Source organism: Ornithorhynchus anatinus, chromosome 7 (genome assembly GCF_004115215.2).
Source record: "Ornithorhynchus anatinus isolate Pmale09 chromosome 7, mOrnAna1.pri.v4, whole genome shotgun sequence".
Lineage (NCBI taxonomy): Eukaryota > Metazoa > Chordata > Mammalia > Monotremata > Ornithorhynchidae > Ornithorhynchus > Ornithorhynchus anatinus.
The window spans coordinates 20113244-20132399 of record NC_041734.1 but is presented as its reverse complement, the minus strand read 5'-3'; the positions used below and the strand labels follow the sequence as shown (position 1 = coordinate 20132399).

At 44.9% G+C, this 19156-nt stretch overlaps 1 protein-coding gene across 1 annotated transcript; it reads left to right on the top strand.

The window, feature by feature from the left end:
- The first annotated feature begins 230 nt into the window (after nt 1-230).
- On the top strand, nt 231-9260 carry LOC107547444 (histamine H3 receptor-like). Its single transcript, XM_029068908.1, is given in 4 exon segments — nt 231-480; nt 2558-2724; nt 8198-8658; nt 8660-9260. Coding segments are annotated over 4 exon segments (1230 nt in total). The 3' UTR covers nt 9012-9260.
- The last annotated feature ends 9896 nt before the right edge of the window (nt 9261-19156 follow it).

Sequence of the window (19156 nt, the reverse complement as noted above, 5' to 3'; positions counted from 1 at the left end):
GCTTCCGTTGAAGGGAAACCCACCACAGGTTCATCTTTTTTGAGAATCAGGAAGTTCTGATGAAAAGATAGTGTTACTAGAGGTTGATGGGACACTTTTAAAGATGAAAGCAATCTGAAAAGGCTTTTCACACCCAGTTGGAAGACATACTTTTGCCAGAACTGACACGCTCGATTCATTTACAGCTCAGAGTTTCCGCTTCGCCGAGCCATCTGCATCAGATTCCAAATATGTGCGACAACAGCACGGGGGATTTGTGTGAGGAGAGAACACTTGGCTTCATAAATTCATCCTTCACAGTGGAGACTATTAGTTTTTCACCACCAATTTTCAATTTCCTACAATTCCTCATGATTCTGTTAGCTCTCGTTACAGTGCTCGGAAATGCCTTAGTTATCGTGGCTTTTATAGGGGACAAAAATCTTAGACTTCGGAGTAATTATTTCTTTCTTAACCTGGCAATTTCAGACTTCCTAGTTGGTAAGTTACAACTCATCATTTGACGACCCTTATGTTTTCTAATTGTTTGACTTGGCATTTCTTGAGGGTAACTTGAAATATTTCAAGAAACCTTCTGCGAATCAGAATCATTAATGACAAACAAATGCCTATGGTTGTCACAACGGAGTCTTTTTAAAGATGCTTCTCAGAATGAATGAATGTCTGAAAATGTGCTTATTTTTTGTCTGTTGAACATAGATAACCTATCTGAATGATTTCAAAATATGTTTGCCTGGGGTTAATGGTTTTGTTTTTGCAGGTCTGCTTTCTCATGCATGTAGATTTGTAGAGATTAAATTTTGTTCATATTTACTCATTTCATTTTTGCACTATCAGATTTCTGTAAGAGAAAATGAGGCGGTCGCTCGTTCAATGTATTTCGTAAGTGTTTAGTAGAAGGCTAAATTTCAAAGGTCTTTTCCATGTAATGCGAATTCTTTTTGTCAAAGAAGCCACCTGAAGAATAAACTACTGTTCAAAGGCTAAACTTTTTGGGCGCCTGGATGCAAGTTTTAACGGGTGCCTGTGAGTACTAGGGGTGAAATGGTTAGGTAAGACTGAGGGGCTGCGTGAAAAGTCTGGCTGACTCGAAGAAATCCTATGGACCGTAATGCAAGGAAATTGGAGAATCTCCAGATGAGTCAGTGTGGAGCCAAAGCTACAGAGGGACTTTTGTTTATTTTATACTGGACAGCTCCTTTTGGGGGAGGGACTGGTCCACCAACTCTGTTGTACTCTATTCTCCTGAATGCTTAGTACAGTGCTCTGCATGTATTAAGTGCCCGCTAAAAACCCCTGATCGATCGATTGACTGACATTCCAGTTTGTGGCAGTGGGAGAGGTGGTCTCTGTGAGAGTAGCTGCTGAGGTCTCTGTGGCTGAAGTCTCAGTGGTCGCTGTGGCTGAAGTCGCAGTGGTTGCCATGGCAGCAGCCGCAGTGGTCTCTGGGGCTGTAGATGTGGGGTTCCCTTTGGCTGTTGCTGATTTGCTCTCTGCGGCTGTTACTGCAGCTATCTCCTTGTTTTATATGGTATTTCTTAAGTGCTTACTATGTGCCAGTCACTGTACTGAGCGCTGAGACAGATACAAGCTAATCAGGTTGGACACAGTCCCTATCCCACATAGGGTACACAGTCGAAGAAAGAGGGACAACAGGTATCCCCATTTTACAGTTAAGGAAACCGAGGCACAGAGAAGTGATTTGCGCACGGTCCCGCTGCAGAGCCAGGATTAGAAGCCAGGTCCTTCAACTCCCAGGCCCATGTTCTCTCTGCTAGGCCACATTGCTACCCATTCTGCATTTGAGGGGTTCTGGCTAAGTGAAATAGTATGATAACACCAAGGACGTTTTGACAGGGAGAAGTGCTTGTCATGAAATTCAGACGTTCATCAAAATCTCCTCTCCATGGACAAAAAATATATCAGCTGTCAAGATTTCCTCACTGAATATTCCATCGCACTTAAAAACCTGTACTGTAAGTTAACAAAAAAAAGGGAGCAGAATTGAGTTCTGTTTCCAATATGGTATTTGTTAAGCACTTACCACATGCCAGACACCTGTACTAAGCACTGAGGTAGATAAAAGATAATCGGTTCAGACACAGTCCCTGTCCCACATGGGCTCACAGACTTTAATCCCCATTTTACAGCCGTGGAAACTGAAGCACAGAGAAGGTAAGTGATTTGCCCAAGATCACACAAGCGAGCAAGTGACAGAGATTGGGATTAGACTGAGGTCTTCTGATTCCCGGGGCTGTGCTCTAGCCACTAAAGCCATGCTGCTTCTCCTGTTTTTCAGCAGGTGAAATATTGCTAAACTTTGTCCATATACCAGAATGTTGAGTGTTATTGTTAAAATGACTTGGTAATTCAGTGGTGGCCAGAATTCGGGTCTAAATAAGTTCTATCAGTACTCTGTGCCAAGATAGATGGGAAGTTGAATGACTCCATTGCTATTAGATGGTTTTATTGGATTCACACCTGTATCATTGGGAGAAATCATTAGAACAATCCAAAGTGCCTTTTGGAATAATTATTCTGACATTTCTTTCCATAGGTGCCATCTGCATCCCTTTATATATTCCATATGCCCTGACAAACAGATGGCCGTTTGGAAGAGGTGTCTGTAAATTCTGGCTGGTTATCGACTATCTCAGTTGCACGGCTTCTGCTTTTAACATCGTCCTCATCAGCTATGACCGCTACCAGTCAGTCTATAATGCTGTAAGTAGATCCTGGGAATGTTCACTTTTCCAGATCCCTTTTTCCAGTTTTGGGAAACCTTGCAGAAGTTAAGAAGTCCCAAGTCTATTTCAAAGTTATTATTATTACTATTATTAATAATAATCATAATCATAATAATAGTTATAGTGTTTGTTAAGCACTTACTCTGTGGCAGACTCTATTCTAAGTGCTGGGGAGGATACAAGATAATGAGTTTAGACACAGTCTCTGTCCCAACTAGGACTCACAGTCTTAATCCACATTTTAGAGATGAGGGAGCTGAAGCGTAGGGAAGTTAAGTGATTTGTCCAAGGTCACACAGCAGACAAGTGATGAAGCCGGGATTAGAACCCAGGTCCTTCTGACTCCCAGGCCCGTGCTCTATCCACTAGGCCATGATGGAGGTGATAGACTAGGTGAGACAAGAAGGGTGAGGTCCTCAGAGTAAGAGGGCGAATCTATGAGGAATTGAGCTCATGGTCAGGAAGGAAGGAGCATGGCCTAGGGGATAAAACACAGGTCCTGGAGCCAAAGGACTTGCATTCTAATCCTGGCTCTGCCCTTTACCTGCTGTGTGACTTCTGACAAGTCACTTAAATTCTCTGTGACTCAGTTTCCTCTATTTTAAAATGGGGATTCAATAACTGTTCTCCCTCTGTGAGCCCCAGTATGGGACAGGGACTGTATCTGGCCTTGATGAACTTGTATCTGGCTTGGGACATGGTAAGTGCTTAACAAATACCATAAAAATCAAAGCAAAAATGAAAGGCGAAGGCATGCTGTTAAACCTTCCTTGCTTGTAATCAGTCAATCAGTGGTATTTATTGAGTGCTCACTGTGTACAGAACACTCTATTAAGCACTTGGAGAGTACAGTATGAGTTGGTAGGACACATTCCCTGCCCAAAAGGAGCTTATAGGTTTAGAAGACTGTAATTTTCATTGATATAATTTATTGAGCACCTACTCTGTGCAGACATGCTGTACATACATTTGGGAATAAGAAGGAACCGGGCAGCAATAAAAGAATCCCAACCCTGTCTTAAATCTTCTAGACTGTAAGCTCACTGTGGGCAGGGAATGTGTCTACCATCTCTATTATATAGTACTCTCTCAAGCGCTTAATACAGGGCTCTGCACACAGTAAGCACCGAATAAATACGATTGATCTATTGATTCTAAGAGCTGATTTGAAGAGGTGGTAGTTAGTCACTGACCATCACATGACTTAGAGTTAGGTTCTTATCACTAGTACTTAGAGTGCATGTGTTGATGCAGGTGAGGGGGGAAGGAAGGAGGAGGATATGAGGGGAAGATTAATTAGAAATCAGTGGATAATTCTTCAGGAGATGATAAAATGAAGACCTGTTGCAGGGAAGGGTGAGAAGATCTCGGAGAAAATGAGGATGAGTCTGACATAAAGGAAAAGGGCAACAAACCATGTAGGGTTTGACGTGGGTGAGTCAGTTAAGAGGGGATTTATTTTGGGGGGGAAACAATGCATACACTTTGCCAGAGTGCTGGCTGGAAGGGTCAAGCAGCACGGGTTAGTGGATACAGCACAGGCCTGGGAGACAGAGGGTCATGGGTCCTAATCCTGACTCTGCCACCCAACGGATGTGTGACCTTAGATGAGTTGCTTCACATCTCTGGGCCTCAGTTACCTCATCTGTAAAATGGGGATTGAGATTGTGATTCCAAATGGGATAAGGACTTTGTCCAACCTGATTTGCTTCTGTCCACCCCAGTGCTTAGTACAGTGCCTGACACATAATAAGGACTTAACAAATACCACTATTATTATTATTGTTGTTTTTATGCTCCACATCTGTTCTAGGGGCAACATCCCCCAACTGTGTCTTGTAGCTCAGTCCTCCAAGTTCCCCCTTCTAGACTATATACCCAGTGTGGGCAGGGATTGTCTCTATTGCTGAGTTGTACTTTCCAAGCACTTACTACAGTGCTCTGCACACAGTAAGTGCTCAATAAATATGACTGAATGAATCAGTGACCATCCTACTGCCAGGGTTCAACAGGAATGGGGGGAAGATCGCGTGTGTGTGTGTGTGTGTGTGTGTGTGGGACTTTAAGAACTACAGTTCCCAGACCCTCAGGGCTGAGTCTCAGCTGGCTGGAAGCCCATTGAAAATGGCTAGCATTTTCAGGTGAAACTGGTAATCTCCTCTTCTTCCTTTGGCCACTGGTAAGAAAAGCAAAGCAGGCCTGGTCTTATTTCTGTGAGAGCTGCATTTGACGGCATAGCAGAGCAGTTACACTCCCATAAGGAGCATGGTAAATATTTCCCGTTTTTCCCCACCCACTAGTTGATTTTTCCAGCCTTTGCAGGTGGAGGAGTAGGTGGAAGCAACGGGGTCAGTGGATGTCGAAGCATTCTCTTCCAGGTGCTTTTTCACTGATGTTACAAGTGATATCTTCCCTTTTTACAGAATTGAAGGGGACCATGTGCTGAATCTTAGAGAAAAGGCTCGTGGGCTTTGATAATTACTTTCTTGGGACCCAAGATGTTTTCGAGCACCAATAATATGGCTACCGATTCTCCTGTTGCGTGAGTTCTGCCGGCTCCTTCTCTTTAGGTTTCTGTTTCTAGAAGGTGCTGTTTTCTGGGAAGTGGTTAGGAATTCATGGTTGTATGGGAGCCAAGTTCCTCATTAGTTGGTGGAAGTACCCAGTGAGAAAAAGCTCAGCCATTCTCTTAGCTCAGCCCTCCGGTCAATCAACGGTGTTTACTGTTTGATGAGCACTGTACTGAACGCTCGGGAGAGTAGAACAGAGTCGGTTAGTCGCGTTTCCTGCCCACAGTGAGCTTACCATTTAGAGGGGAGCTCGGACATTCATATAAATACATAAATTGGGGACGCACATACTTGCTGTGGGGCAAATGCCAAGTTCCCAAAGGGTACAGACCCAAGGGCGTAGATGACGCCGAGGGGAGAGGGAGTCGGGGAAAGGGGGCTTAATCAGGGAAGCCTTCTTGGAGGAGATGTAATCTTATTAAGGATTTGAAACTCGTGAGAGTGGTGGTCTGGCGTACATGGATGGGGAGAGAGTTCCAGGCCGGGAGGAAGATGTGGGACAGGGGTCAGCAGTGAGATCATGGCACAGTAAGCAAGCTGGCACTAGAGGAGTGGGGTGTGTGGGCCGGGCATTTGAGGAGATGAGATGTAACATAGGAAGGTACGAGGTGATAGAGTGATTTAAAGTCAATGGTAAGGAGTTTGTTTGATGTAGAGATGGTGGGCAACCTCTGGAGGAATGGGGAGTTGTGGACTGAACTTTATTTAGAAAAATTATCTGGATAGCAGCAGAGTGAAGTATGGACTGGAGTGGGGAAAGACAAGGAGGCAGGGGGGTCAGTGAGGAGGCTGTTCAATCAATCATATTTACTGAGTGATTACTGTATGCAGAGCACTGTATTAAGTGCTCAGCACTGATGGAGTAGTCAAATCAGTGGCATATATCTTGGCTTTCTCTCAGTCAGCCAATCAGTGGCATTTTCTGAGAGCTTCCTTAATGCAGGACATTGAACCAACATCTATTGGAAGAAAAAAGCACAAAGACATATTCTAACCAACCAAATGTGTAATTCTAGCACTTATCCATTTACTAACATTCCCCCTTTCATTCATGCCTAGATGTCTGTGTTGTTTCTTATTTTTCAAAAACATCAACACCTCACGTTGTAAAAATATTTTTTAGTTTGTTCCTTTAGTTAGACCATAAAGGTCTCTTTATGGGCAGGGAATCTGTTACTTTGTTATTCTGTACTTCCCCAGTGCCCAATATGCTACATTCAAGTTGGTGCTCAGTAAATGCTATTACTATTATTAGTAGCATTATTAATTATAATAATAATGATAATAGTGGTACCACATAACAGAAAATAGCAGACACGTTCCCTGCCCAAAATGAGCTTGCAGTCCAGAAGGGGAGACAGACATTAATATGAATAAATAAATAATTCACATTAATTCATACTATGAGAGCTATTACTACTATCAGTGGTTTATCACTGTTGGACTGTGTCCAACCCGATTTGCTTGTATCAACCCCAGCGCTTAGTACAGAGCCTGACACATAGTTAAGTGCTTAACAAATACCATCATCATCATTATTATTATTATCAATGGTGTTTGAGTGCTTACTATGGGCAGAGCAATCTACTATTACTACTAGTAACGTTGATCAGTAGTATTTATTGAGCACTTACCGTGTGCAGAGCCCTGTGCTAAGTAAGCACTTGGGGGAGTTCAATACAACAGAGTTTACAAGCATTCCTACTATTATTAATACTATTACTGCTTCTGAGAAGCAGCTTGGTTTAGTGGATAGAGCTTGAGCCTGGGAGTCAGAAGGACCTGGGTTCTAATCCCAACCATGCCACTTGCCTCCTGGGTGACACTGGGCAAGTCACTTAACTTCTCTGTTCCTCAGTGACTTCATCTGTGAAAAATGGGGAATAAGATTGTGAACCCAATGTGGGATGGGAACCGTGCCTGACCTGATTAACTTGTATCCACCACAGGGCTTAGACCAGTGCTTGGCACACAGTAGGCACTTAACAAGTACTGTAATTTTTATTATTATTATTACTACTACCAAACTACTATAGCTGCTAGACTGTAAGCTCGATGTGGGCAGGGGACAGATCTGTTGTATTGTTATTTTTTAATAATAATAATTTTGGTATTTGTTAAGCGCTTACTATGTGCCAAGCACTGTTCTAAGTGCTGGGTAGGTACAAGGTAATCAGGTTGTCCCATATGGGGCTCCCAGTCTTCATCCCCATTTGACAGATGAGGGAACTGAGGCACAGAGAAGTGAAGTGACTTGCCCAAAGTCACACAGCTGATAAGTGGCGGAGCCAGGAATAGAACCCATGACCTCTGACTTCCAAGCCTGGGCGCTTGCCACTGAGTGGCGCTGCTTTTACTCTTCCAAGTGCGTAGTACTTACAGTGCTCTGCAGACAGTAAGCGATCAATAAATATGATTGACTGCTAATATTACTACCACCACCATCTATTATTACTAATACTACTATTAATTCTATTACTACCACCAACACCATTATTAATACTGTCACTATTACTACTGATAATGTTGGTATTTGTTAAGTGCTTGCTATGTGCCGAGCACTGTTCTAAGCGCTGGGGTAGATACAGAGTAATCAGGTTGTCCCACATGAGGCTCCCAGTTTTCATCCCCATTTTACAGATGAGGGAACTGAGGCACGGAGAATTGAAGTTGACTTGACCAAAGTCACCCAGCTGACAGGTGGCAGAGCCGGGATTAGAACCCATGATCTCTGACTCTTCAGCCCGGGCTCTTTCCACTGAGCCATACTGCTTCTTGTACTACCATTCACTACTACCATTCCACCCCCCCCCCCCCCCCACCAAGGAGATTAGAGTCTGTGGATCCTCCCACGTTTATGTATCCTCCCTACCCCTGCAGGTGTTGTATCGAATTCACCAGGGCCTCACCACCCGAGCCACGGCCCAAATGGTGGCCGTGTGGGTCCTGGCCTTCCTGGTGTACGGCCCCGCCATAGTCTTCTGGGAACACGTGAAGGGAAGGAGCAACTTCTCCAACGGGACCTGTAAGGTGGAGTTCAGTTCCCAGTGGCGCTTTCTGGTCTGCGCCTCCGTGCTGGAGTTTCTCATCCCCATCCTCGCCGTGGCTTACTTCAACCTGCACATCTACTGGAGCATCCGTGCGAGAAGCCAATGGGTCGCCGCGCTCCCCACCAGCCAGAACTCCTCCTCCTCTTCCCCTGGCCGGACCCCCCCCATCGAGACTCGGGCTCCTCTGGAGGATGTGCCTCCCCGGCCAGCTGTGGGGATCGCCCGCCCTTTACTTGGACTCAGAGGAGAGGAAGGCCACCTCGCAATTGTCCACAGTAACCCAGGCGGATGAAAGCGGCCTCAACCCTGTCAGAATCCACTCCCTCACGCCTTCCAGCTTGGAGAGCAAATCCCGTTTCAAACTGCTCAGGGACAGGAAAATGGCCAAGTCCCTCTCCATCATCTTGATTGTCTTCGCCATCTGCTGGGCTCCCTATTCCTTGTTCACCATCATCCGGGCGGCCTCTGGAAAGGAGGATGACGACCCTTGGTACAATCTGGCATTTTGGCTCATGTGGCTCAATTCCTCCGTCAACCCCTTCCTGTATCCCCTTTGTCACAAGCACTTCCGGAAGGCATTCCTGAAAGTACTCTGTTGCCGGAGGTCGACTCCGATGCCCCAGACCCAATCTCTCTCTTCCTAGAAATAGATCGGATGCGAGCAAGGACTTTCCCTGCTCCAGCCCCCGATTTAAAAACAGCTCTTTACCTTTCACGGCCTAACAGATTCTGTGTTTTCCTACTGTTTTCGCTGGACTTCAGGGTGTGTTAACCCTTATGACTTTCACACTGGCCAAGTCGCATCAGAATCGCCCAAGTGCCTTGTCTCCTGTCTGGTGAATATACTAACCTCCCCCCAGCTGGTTGTTTCTATAAAGACTTAATTCACCGCCTTTGGGAACTCTGTTGTTCATTTTCTCCGTGGCTCTCATGGGTCGATTTTCATGTCTATGGAAAGTTTCTGGCACAGTGTTATTATGCCTGAAGTGGACAGAAGAAGGAATACTTTTTCATTACTGTATCGGTTAAAAAGGATCCTTATTTTCAGGATAACGATGATAATAATAATTGAGAAGCAGCACAGCCTAGTGGAAAGAACAAATGTCTGGGAGTCAGAGAACATGGATTCTAATCTTGCTTCACCTTTTCTGCTGTGTGACCTTGGGCAACTGGCTTAACTTCTCTTTGCCTCAGTTTCCTCATCTGTAAAATGGGATTTTTTTAATGGTACCAGCTATAAAATGGGATATTTTTAAATGGTATTTGTTAAGTGCTAAGTATGTGCCACACACTATTCTAAGAGCTGGGACAGAGAAAACCTAATCAGGTTGGACACAGTCCATGCCCCACATAGAGTTCACGGTCTCAATCTCCATTTTAAAGATGAGGTAACCGAGGCACAGAGAAGTGAAGTGACTTGCCCAAAGTCACTCAGCAGACAAGTGGCAGAGTCAGGATTAGAACCCAGGTCCTTCTGACTCTCAGGCCGTACTCTATCCACTAGATTGTGCTGCTTCTCAATACCTGTTGTCCCCCGCCCCACCCTCAGACTGTGAACCCCATGTGGGAAAGGGATTATGTCTGACTTGATTCTCTTGTATCTACCCCAGTGCTTAGTACAGTGCCTGGCACCTTGCAAGCGCCCAACAAATACCCAAACCGTTGTTATTATTATTGTAATTTACACCAAGCCTCTGGCAGGAAGTGTACTTACTCCCACCTTTCCTCCCAACGGGAGGAAAGTATCTTTGTGGTCACTTCCTCCTCGACCCGGAAACCAGGGATCCAGCTGGGAAAAATGGGGTTGGAAACAGAAATCAACAGCAAGTGGTACCCAAGACTCCAGCAGACATGCACTCTGAGAACTATAAATTACAGCCGCGAGAGCCTCCTGAGAAAGGTCACGGTGAATTCTCCAGAGATGGAGGCGAGGTCTTTGCAACATGATTTATCGGGGGTAGCAGCGAGAGCCGCCGAGATAATTGCGTCTCCAGCAGCCCCAACAGCCCAGTACGCTAATCGTAAACAGGGTTAGTGAGGGTGAGGGGGCCCTCGTGGTGGATAGGAAGAGGGCAAAGGGCAATCCCTTCGAGGAAACAGGGACTCTCTCGCTTGAGAACTGATGCTTGCCTAATTGGCAGTGGCCGCAGAGAGGCCTACCTCGGACAGGCTGATACCAGTTCGTCTGCTCTTTGGATGTGGAGGGGAGGAGCGGAACTGAACGTTTTCTGAGGTGAAAGGAAGGCATCGCGTCTTTCCCGTGGCTTCGTAGCCTGCAGTGGACGGATGTCGGCCATCCCATTTGCCGTGGGTGAAACTGTATTGTATCGTTCTCTCCCAAGCACTTAGTATCGTGCTCTGCACAGAGTCAGCGCTCAATAGATACCAGCTGATCGATTGATTGAGAGGCTATGGGTTAGTCAGGGAGGACTTCTTGGAGGAGATCAATCAATCCAGCCTATTTATGGAGCTCTTACTGTATTATGCACTTGGGAGAGTACAAAAGAAGAATATAACAGTTATATTCCCTTCCCACAATGAGCTTATGGTCTAATAATAATAATAATGTTGGTATTTGTTAAGCGCTTACTATGTGCAGAGCACTGTTCTAAGTGCTGGGGGAGATACAGGGTAATCAGGTCATCCCACGTGAGGCTCACAGTTAATCCCCATTTTACAGATGAGGTAACTGAAGCACAGAGAAGTTAAGTGACTTGCTCACAGTCACACAGCTGACAAGTGGCAGAGCCGGGAGTCGAACCCATGACCTCTGACTCCAAAGCCCAGGCTTTTTCCACTGAGCCACACTCCTTCTCTAGAGTCTAGAGTCTCTAGAGTCTCCTTCTCTAGAGTCTAGAGGGGAAGACAGACATTAATGTAAATAAATAAAATACGGATATGTACATAATTGCTGTGGGGCTCAGGGGTGGGGTGAATAAAGGGAACATGTTGGTGACGCAGAAGGGCGTGAGGGAAAAAGGAAATGAGGGCCTAGTTGGGGAAGGCTTCTTGTTGGAGATGTGCCTTAAATAAGGCTTTGAAGGTGGTGGAGAGTGATCGTCTGTGAGCTCGCCGGGGGCTGGAAATGTCTGTTGTTATATTGTATTCTCCTAAGCACTTAGTACAGTGCTCTGTACACACTGAGGGCTCAATAAATATGATTGAATGATTTTGTACACAGTGAGAGCTCAATAAATATGATTGAATGAATGGATGGATATGGAGAGGGAGGGTGTTCCAGGCCAGAGGCAGGACTTAGGCGAGAGGTCAGTGGTAAGATAGCTGAGACCAAGGTACAGTGATTAGATTTGCATTAGGTGAGCAAAGTGTGCAGGTTGGGTTGTAGTAGGAGAGCAGTAAAGTAGGAAAGGGCAAGATGATTGAGTGATTTAAAGCCGACGGTGAGGAGTTTCCGTTTGATGTGGAGATGGATGGGCAACCATTGGAGGTTCTTGAGGAGTGGGGAAACACGAACCGAATGATTTTGTAGAAAAGTGATCTGGGCAGCAGAGTCAAGTAGGGACTGGAGTGGGGAGAGACAGGAAGCAGGGAGGTCAGCGAGGAAGCTGATGCAGTAATCAAGGCGGGATTGGATAAGTGCTTGGATTAATGTGGTAGCAGTTTGGATGGAGATAAAAGGGTGGATTTTTAGCAGTGAAGGTTGAACTGACAGAATTTAGTGTCAGATTGTGTGGGTAGAAGGTAATCAATCAGTGGTATCTATTGAGGACTTACTGTCTGCAGAGCATCGTACTAAGCACTTGAGAGAGTACAATAGAGTAAGTAGACATGGTCCCTGCCTTCAAGGGGCTTACAATTTATCTGAGGATACAGATAATAGAGAAGCAGCGTGGCTCAGTGGAAAGAGCATGGGCTTTGGAGTCGGGGCTCATGAGTTCGAATCCCAGCTCTGCCACTTGTCGGCTGTGTGACTGTGGGCAAGTCACTTAACTTCTCTGTGCCTCAGTTCCCTCATCTGTAAAATGGGGATTAAGACTGTGAGCCCCACGTGGGACAACCTAATTCCCCTATGTCTACCCCAGCGCTTAGAACAGTGCTCGGCACATAGTAAGCGCTTAACAAATACCAACATTATTATTATTATTATTAATAGATGGGGGAAGCAATCAAATATACAGAAAAATACATAAGTGCATGGCAGATGGGGTGAGTAGGCAAGTTCTTATGAGGTGAGGACTCAAGGGAAATGAGAAAGGGAGGGAAAATACTGAGAGGAGGTGAGGGATTAGACAGAAGATGCTTCTTGGAGGAGGTGTGATTTGAATGGTACTTTAAAGATGGGTAGATGGGTGGACAGTGAGATGATGATAACTGTGGTATTTGTCAAGTCTCACTATGTTCCAGGCACTGTTTTAAGCTCTGGGATATATACAAGCAAATGGGGTTAGACACAATCCCTGTCCTATGTGGGGATGACAGTCTCAATTCCCATTTAACAGATGAGGTAACTGAGGCCCAGAGGGATTCCAAGTCATTCTTTCAATAGTTATTTATTGGGTGCTTACTGGGTGCAGATCCCTGTTCTAAGCACTTGGGAGAGTACAGTACAACAATAAAGGGCAGGAGGGAGGGCCTGAGCTGGGGGTGATGGCAAGAGAGATGAGAGGGAGAAACTGGAAATAGTTTGGCGGTAGAGGGACGAAGTGTGTGGGTTGCGTTGTGAGAGGAGAGAAGCAAGGATCAGTAGGCAAGGGAGAGTGACTGAATAAGCATTATATGGCAGTGTGGCTTAGTGGAAAGAGCACAGGCCTGGGAGTCAGAAGGACCTGGGTTCTAATCCCGGCTCCACCCCGTGTCTACTATGTGACCTTGGGCAAAACACTTCACTTCTCTTTGCCTCAATATGGAGATAAAGAGTGTGAGCCCCATGTGGGACAGGGACTGTGTCCAACCTGATTAACTTGTATCTACCCCAGTAATTAAAACAGTGCTTGGCACATAGCAAGTGCTTAACAATCAGGGTGTAGCGGGTGGAACACGGGCCCAGGAGTCAGGACATGAGTTCTTATCCTGACTCTGTCACTTGTCTGCTGTGTGACGTTGGGCAAGTCACTTTACTTCTCTGGACTTCGGTTACCTCGTCTGTAAAATGGGGATTGAGACCCTGAGCCCCATATAGGACGGGGACTGGGTCCAATCTGACTTCTTGTATCTACTTCAGTGCTTAATGCAGTGCCTGACACACAGTAAGTACTTAACAAATACCATTATCATTATTATTATTATTATTATTATTAACAAACAGATGTGGGCAGGAATGTCTGTTGTTATACTGTATCTCCCAAGTGCTTAGTACAGTGCTGTGCACAGAGTAGGCTCTCAGTAAATTCAATTGATGGAATGAATGAATGAATAGTAAGCACTCAATAAATCGGATTGAATGACAATGAATAAACCCCATTATTATCACTATCATCACTAGAGGGTGGGAGGCTCCAAGATCAAAGAGGGGAGGTCTGGTCTGGACACTCTCTGCCCCCTGGGGGGCTCATTCACTCACTCTCCCCCTTCCTACAGATTCTCACTCCTAGTATCACAACCCAGGCCACACTTTCATTCAATTGTATTTATTGAGCGCTACTGTGTGCAGAGCACTGTCTTAAGCGCTTGGGAAAGGACAATACAGCAATAAAGAGAAACAATCCCTACCCACAATGCAGCTGAACAATTTGGAGAGGGAAAGTCTGGCAGCCGAGGAGGCCAAAGCAGTTCAGATGCAAGATAACCATGGCCCCAGCAGCTATTTCCTAAGGAAACAGTGTGGCCTCGTGGAAAGCTCTCTCTACCACTTTATTTTTTCTAATGGTATTTATTAAGCACTGACTATGTCCCAAGCACTGTAGTAAGCACTGGGGTAGATACCAGCTAATCAGGTGGGACACAGTCTGTGTCCCACATGGGGCTGACAGACTCAGTCCCTATTTTACAGTTGAGGTAACTGAGGCACGGAGACGTGAAACATCTTGCCCAGGGTCACAAAGTAGACTAGAGATGAAGCTGGCATCTGTAACCAAGTCCTTCTGACTCCCAGGCCCATGCTCTATCCACTATGCTGTGCTTGTCTGCTGGGTGACACTGGGCAAGTCACTTAACATTTCTGCACCTCTGTTTTCTCAACTGTAAAATGGGGATTCAATACCAGTTCTCCCTCCGATTTAGATCATGAGCTTCATGCAGGACAGGGACTATGCACGACCTGATGAATTTGTATCTACCCCAGGGCTTAAAACACAGGCTTGGCACATAGGAAGTCCTTAAACACCATAATAATAATGAAGTCCTTAAACACCATAATAATAATGATAATTAAAATACAAATTTCTGTTGATGGATTGTCTTTCCGCCTTGCCTTCTGAATCTGTGAGTTATCATCATTGTCATCAGTATTGACTGAATACCTACTATGTGCAGAGCAGTCAGTCTGCTCACCATGAACTTACAGACTAGAGAGAGAGACAGACATTACTATAAATAAAATAGGTATGGACATAAGTGCTGTGGGGTCGGGAGGCAGGGATGAATGAGGGAAGCAAGTCAGGGTGACGCAGAAGGGAGTGGGAGAAAAGGAAAGGACGGCTTAGTCAAGGAAGGCCTCTTGGAGGAGATGTGCCTTCCAAAAAGGCTTAGAAGACAGGAAAGAGTAATTGTCAGAAGGAGAGAGGACAGTCCAGGCTTTTCTAGGTCAAACTCTAGCCACCTGAGCAACGCTCACCCTAATAACAAGGGGCCAGAGAAAGGACCCGACTGCACCAAATGTGCTAGAGATTTTCAAAGATGCTCCCATGCAGGGTTGCAGCAAAATCACGGTCAAAACGAAGCACAACGTTGTGCTTTGGGAACTGAGACCTTCCAATTTTCCCTCCACAGGCGACCCCCATCCGGCCGGCAGATGGCAGCAGCACCTCACGATTTATTTTTTAATTCCATATTTTTCCTTCGTTGCCCCATCAACAAGAGGGTAGGCCAGGCCCTGGCTTTCATGTTGCTCGGGAAATAGAATTAAGACCACCCCGCATCCTTCAGCCACCGTGTTCCTCATGCATTTCATTTTGAAAAGACCTGGAAAGAAGAAAGCACCCAGCATTACCTATAGACCCAAGAGGCAAACTCTCCAAATTACATATTATATATGATTTATTTATAATATTGTCTGGCTGCCCCTCTCTACACTGTAAGCTCCTTGTGGGCAGGGAATAAGTATACCAACACATACAAAACTACAATACAATATACATACATACAATACAACAGTATTGTTTTCTCCCAAGTGTTTAGTACAGTGCTCTCTGCAAACAGCAAGTATTCGATAAGTAGCATTGATGGTGATGATGAATGATCAATCAATCAATGGTATTAATTGAGCACCGAATCCATGCAGACATTGCATTAAGCGCTTGGTAGAGTACAATTCAACAGAGTTAGAAACGGTCCCTGCCCACCACGAGCTTATAGTCTACAGGGTGAGCTTATGGTCTAGAGCACAGTGCTCTGCACACAGTAAGTGCCCAATAATTACGATTGTCAGTTGACATCAGGAGCTTCAATTCGTCCCTCTCCCTACCCAATCCTTAGGTGTTACCCTCAAGGAGTTTACATTCTAAGAGGGGAGACAGGAAAATGAACACAATTATGTCTGAGTAGATAGCTGAACTGCAGGATTCTAGTAATTGTGGTATTTGGATAGCACTTACTATGGCATAGGAATAATAAAATCTCAGGTCCCGCAGAACCCCTGTCCCAGGCAAGTCTCGTGGTTTAAGGGAGAACATATCTTTAATCCCCATTTAACAGCTGAGACTCTTAGAAGGAGCATGGATAGAGCTCTGCCCATGTCTTCCGTGTGACCTTGGGCAAATCACTTCACTTCTCTGAGCCTCATCTGTAAAATGGGGATTGTGACTATGAGTCCCACGTGGGACAGGGACTGTGTCCAACCCGATCTGCTTGTATCCACCTCAGTGCTTAGTACAGTGCCTGGCACATAGTAAGCACTTGACAAATACCATCATCATCATTATTATTATTATTAATAAGGAGGGCAGGGTTAATTGTTTTGGGTCTTCATTGGCCAACAATCGATAAATAGCACTGACTCTTCTTGCTTTGTCCATAGCAGTGTATTAAGCACCTGGGAGAGTACACTTAGAGTTAATAGACAAAGACTCCCTCCCTCAAGGACCTTACTGTGGAGCAGATTGTTTATCTTTTTCATCACAAAGGTGAAACTGAAATGTCTGAGCAAGTCCAGGGAAATAATTAATTTCCTGGTAGAAACACGTGTTTTTGTGATATGACAGATTTCTGAAGAGCTTTCATTAATCATATTTGTTGAGCACTTACTATGTATCAAACACTGTTCTAAGCATTGGGGTAAATACAAGATAATCATTCATTTATTCATTCAAATGTACTTATTGAACACTGCTTGCAAAGCAGTTTATTCATTCAAATGTACTTATTGAACCCTGACTGCTTGCAAAGCACTGTCTAGTTGGACACAGTCCTTGCCCACGTGGGCTCAAACGCTAGGTAAGAGAGGAGAGGATTTAATCTCCATTTTAGAGATGAAGAAACCAAGGCATGGAGAAGGTGAGCTTATCTAAGGTCACCCTGCAAACCAGTGGCAGAGCAGGGATTAGAACCCAGGTCCTCTGACTCCCAGGCCTATGCTCTCTCCTCTAGGCCTCACTGCTTCACCTAAGCCCAGAATGTGGGGTGACTGGATCAAGGAACATCCTTAACTCTTCAGGCTGGGTCCCATTCATTTCATATTTCAGTGAGCCATTAGTCAGCCGAGTGGAAAGGGAAATATTTTGAGAGAAATGAGCAGTTATTAAAAGGGGCCAAGGGAGAAGATTTCCTGACAGAACCTTTCCAACCAAACCCTCATACACCTAAGAAGGCCCACTGGCATTGGCCCACATAACACACCTGTACACCACCTGGACACAATTAGCATCCCAAAAAACGCAATGCAGACATTACCAAGGAGAAAGATGTTAAAAAAAACCCCAACTGTCTGCCTTACTCTGTTTTACAGTCAAAGAAAGGCTGCTTTTTTTTTAAAAAATGGCATTTGTTAAGTCCTTATTGTGTGCAGGCACTGTACTAAACAATAATGCTGGCATTATGATAATGCTGGTCCTTTGAGGGACATGGACTGTGTTCAACCTGGTTAGCTTGTATCTACCCCAGTGTTTAGTACAGTGCTTGACACATAGTAAGCACTTAAAAAATACCATTAAAAAAAATAAATCCTGGTCTGGAAGTCATCAGGGTGGGAAGACAGGAAGGGTCTGGCTGGAAGCTGGAAGAGGTGAATTGTAGAAACACCAGCTAATAATAATAATCACAATCAATGTGGCATTTGTTAAGAGCTTACTATGGGCCGAGCACGGAACTAAGCACTAGGGTAGGCACGAAGATAATCAGTTTGAAATTATCCCTGTCCCACATGGGGCTCACAGTCTAAGGGGGAAAGAGTAACACAGAAATGTTAAGTGACTTTCCGGAGGCCACAAGTGGGCAAGTAGCAGAAGTGGGATTAGAACCCCTGGTCCTCTGATAACCTGGCCTATGCTCCTTCCATTAGGCCATGCTGCTTCCCTTCTGCTCTACCTCAGCATTTAAGGACTCACAATTCCCTAGGAATTGATGTACATGCTCTTATACGATTATATTCTTATGTAAGTAAAAGAGTATGCACGAAAGCAGCGTGGCCCAGGGAAAGAGCACATGATTGAGAGTCAGAGAGTCTTGAGGTTTAATCCCGGCTCTGCCGCTTGTCCACTGAGTGATCTTGCGCAAGTCACTTCACTTCTCTGGGCCTCAGTTACCTAATCTGTAAAATGAGGATTAAGACTGTGAGCCCCATGTGGGACGGGGACTGTGTCTAACCCGATTACCTTGTATCTACTTTAGTGCTTAGTACAGTGCCTGACACGTAATTAGTGTTTAACAGATACCACAATTATTATTATTATTATTATTACAAGTGCTTAGTACAGAGTTCTGCCCACAGCAAGCGCTCAATAAATACGATTGATTGATTATACTGTATTAATTCCTTCTCTCTATAAATTATGTTAGGGTTCAGCTCCCCTGTTAGATTGTATTCTCCTTTTAGGGCAGAGATTACAACCACTAGTTCTGCTGAACTCTTCCAAGCACTTTGTACAGTGTTTTGTACACAGCAGGTGCTTAAGAAAAGCCTCTGATTTTGCCATTTCTTGAACCAGCCAAAACTTAGGAAGATTCCAGAGAAGCAGTATGATGTAGTGGATAGAACATAGGTCTGGGAGTCAGAGGACCTAGGTTCTAATTCCTCTCTGCCACTTGCCTGCTGTGACTTGGGGCAAATCACTTCCCTTCTCAGTGTCTCAGGCATCATATCTGTAAAATGGGGAGTAACACTGTGAGCCTTATATGGGTCATGGACTGTGTCCAACCTGATTAGCTTGTATCTAACCCAGTGCTTGGTACATAGTAAGGACTTAACAAATACCATAAAAAAGGTGTGCTATCCTTCAAAAAGAAGACATTTTCCCTTCTAACCAATTTTGTCTTCTCCGACCCATAGTGACTCCCTGGGTATATTTTCCCCAGAACGCTCCACTCTCCATCTGCAAACATTCTGATAGTGTATCCATAGGGTTTTCTTGGTAAAAATATGGAAGTGGTTTACCATCACCTCCTTCTACACAGTAAACTTGAGTCTCCACCTTTGACACTCTTTCATGCCACTGCTGCCCAGCACAGGTGAGTTTTG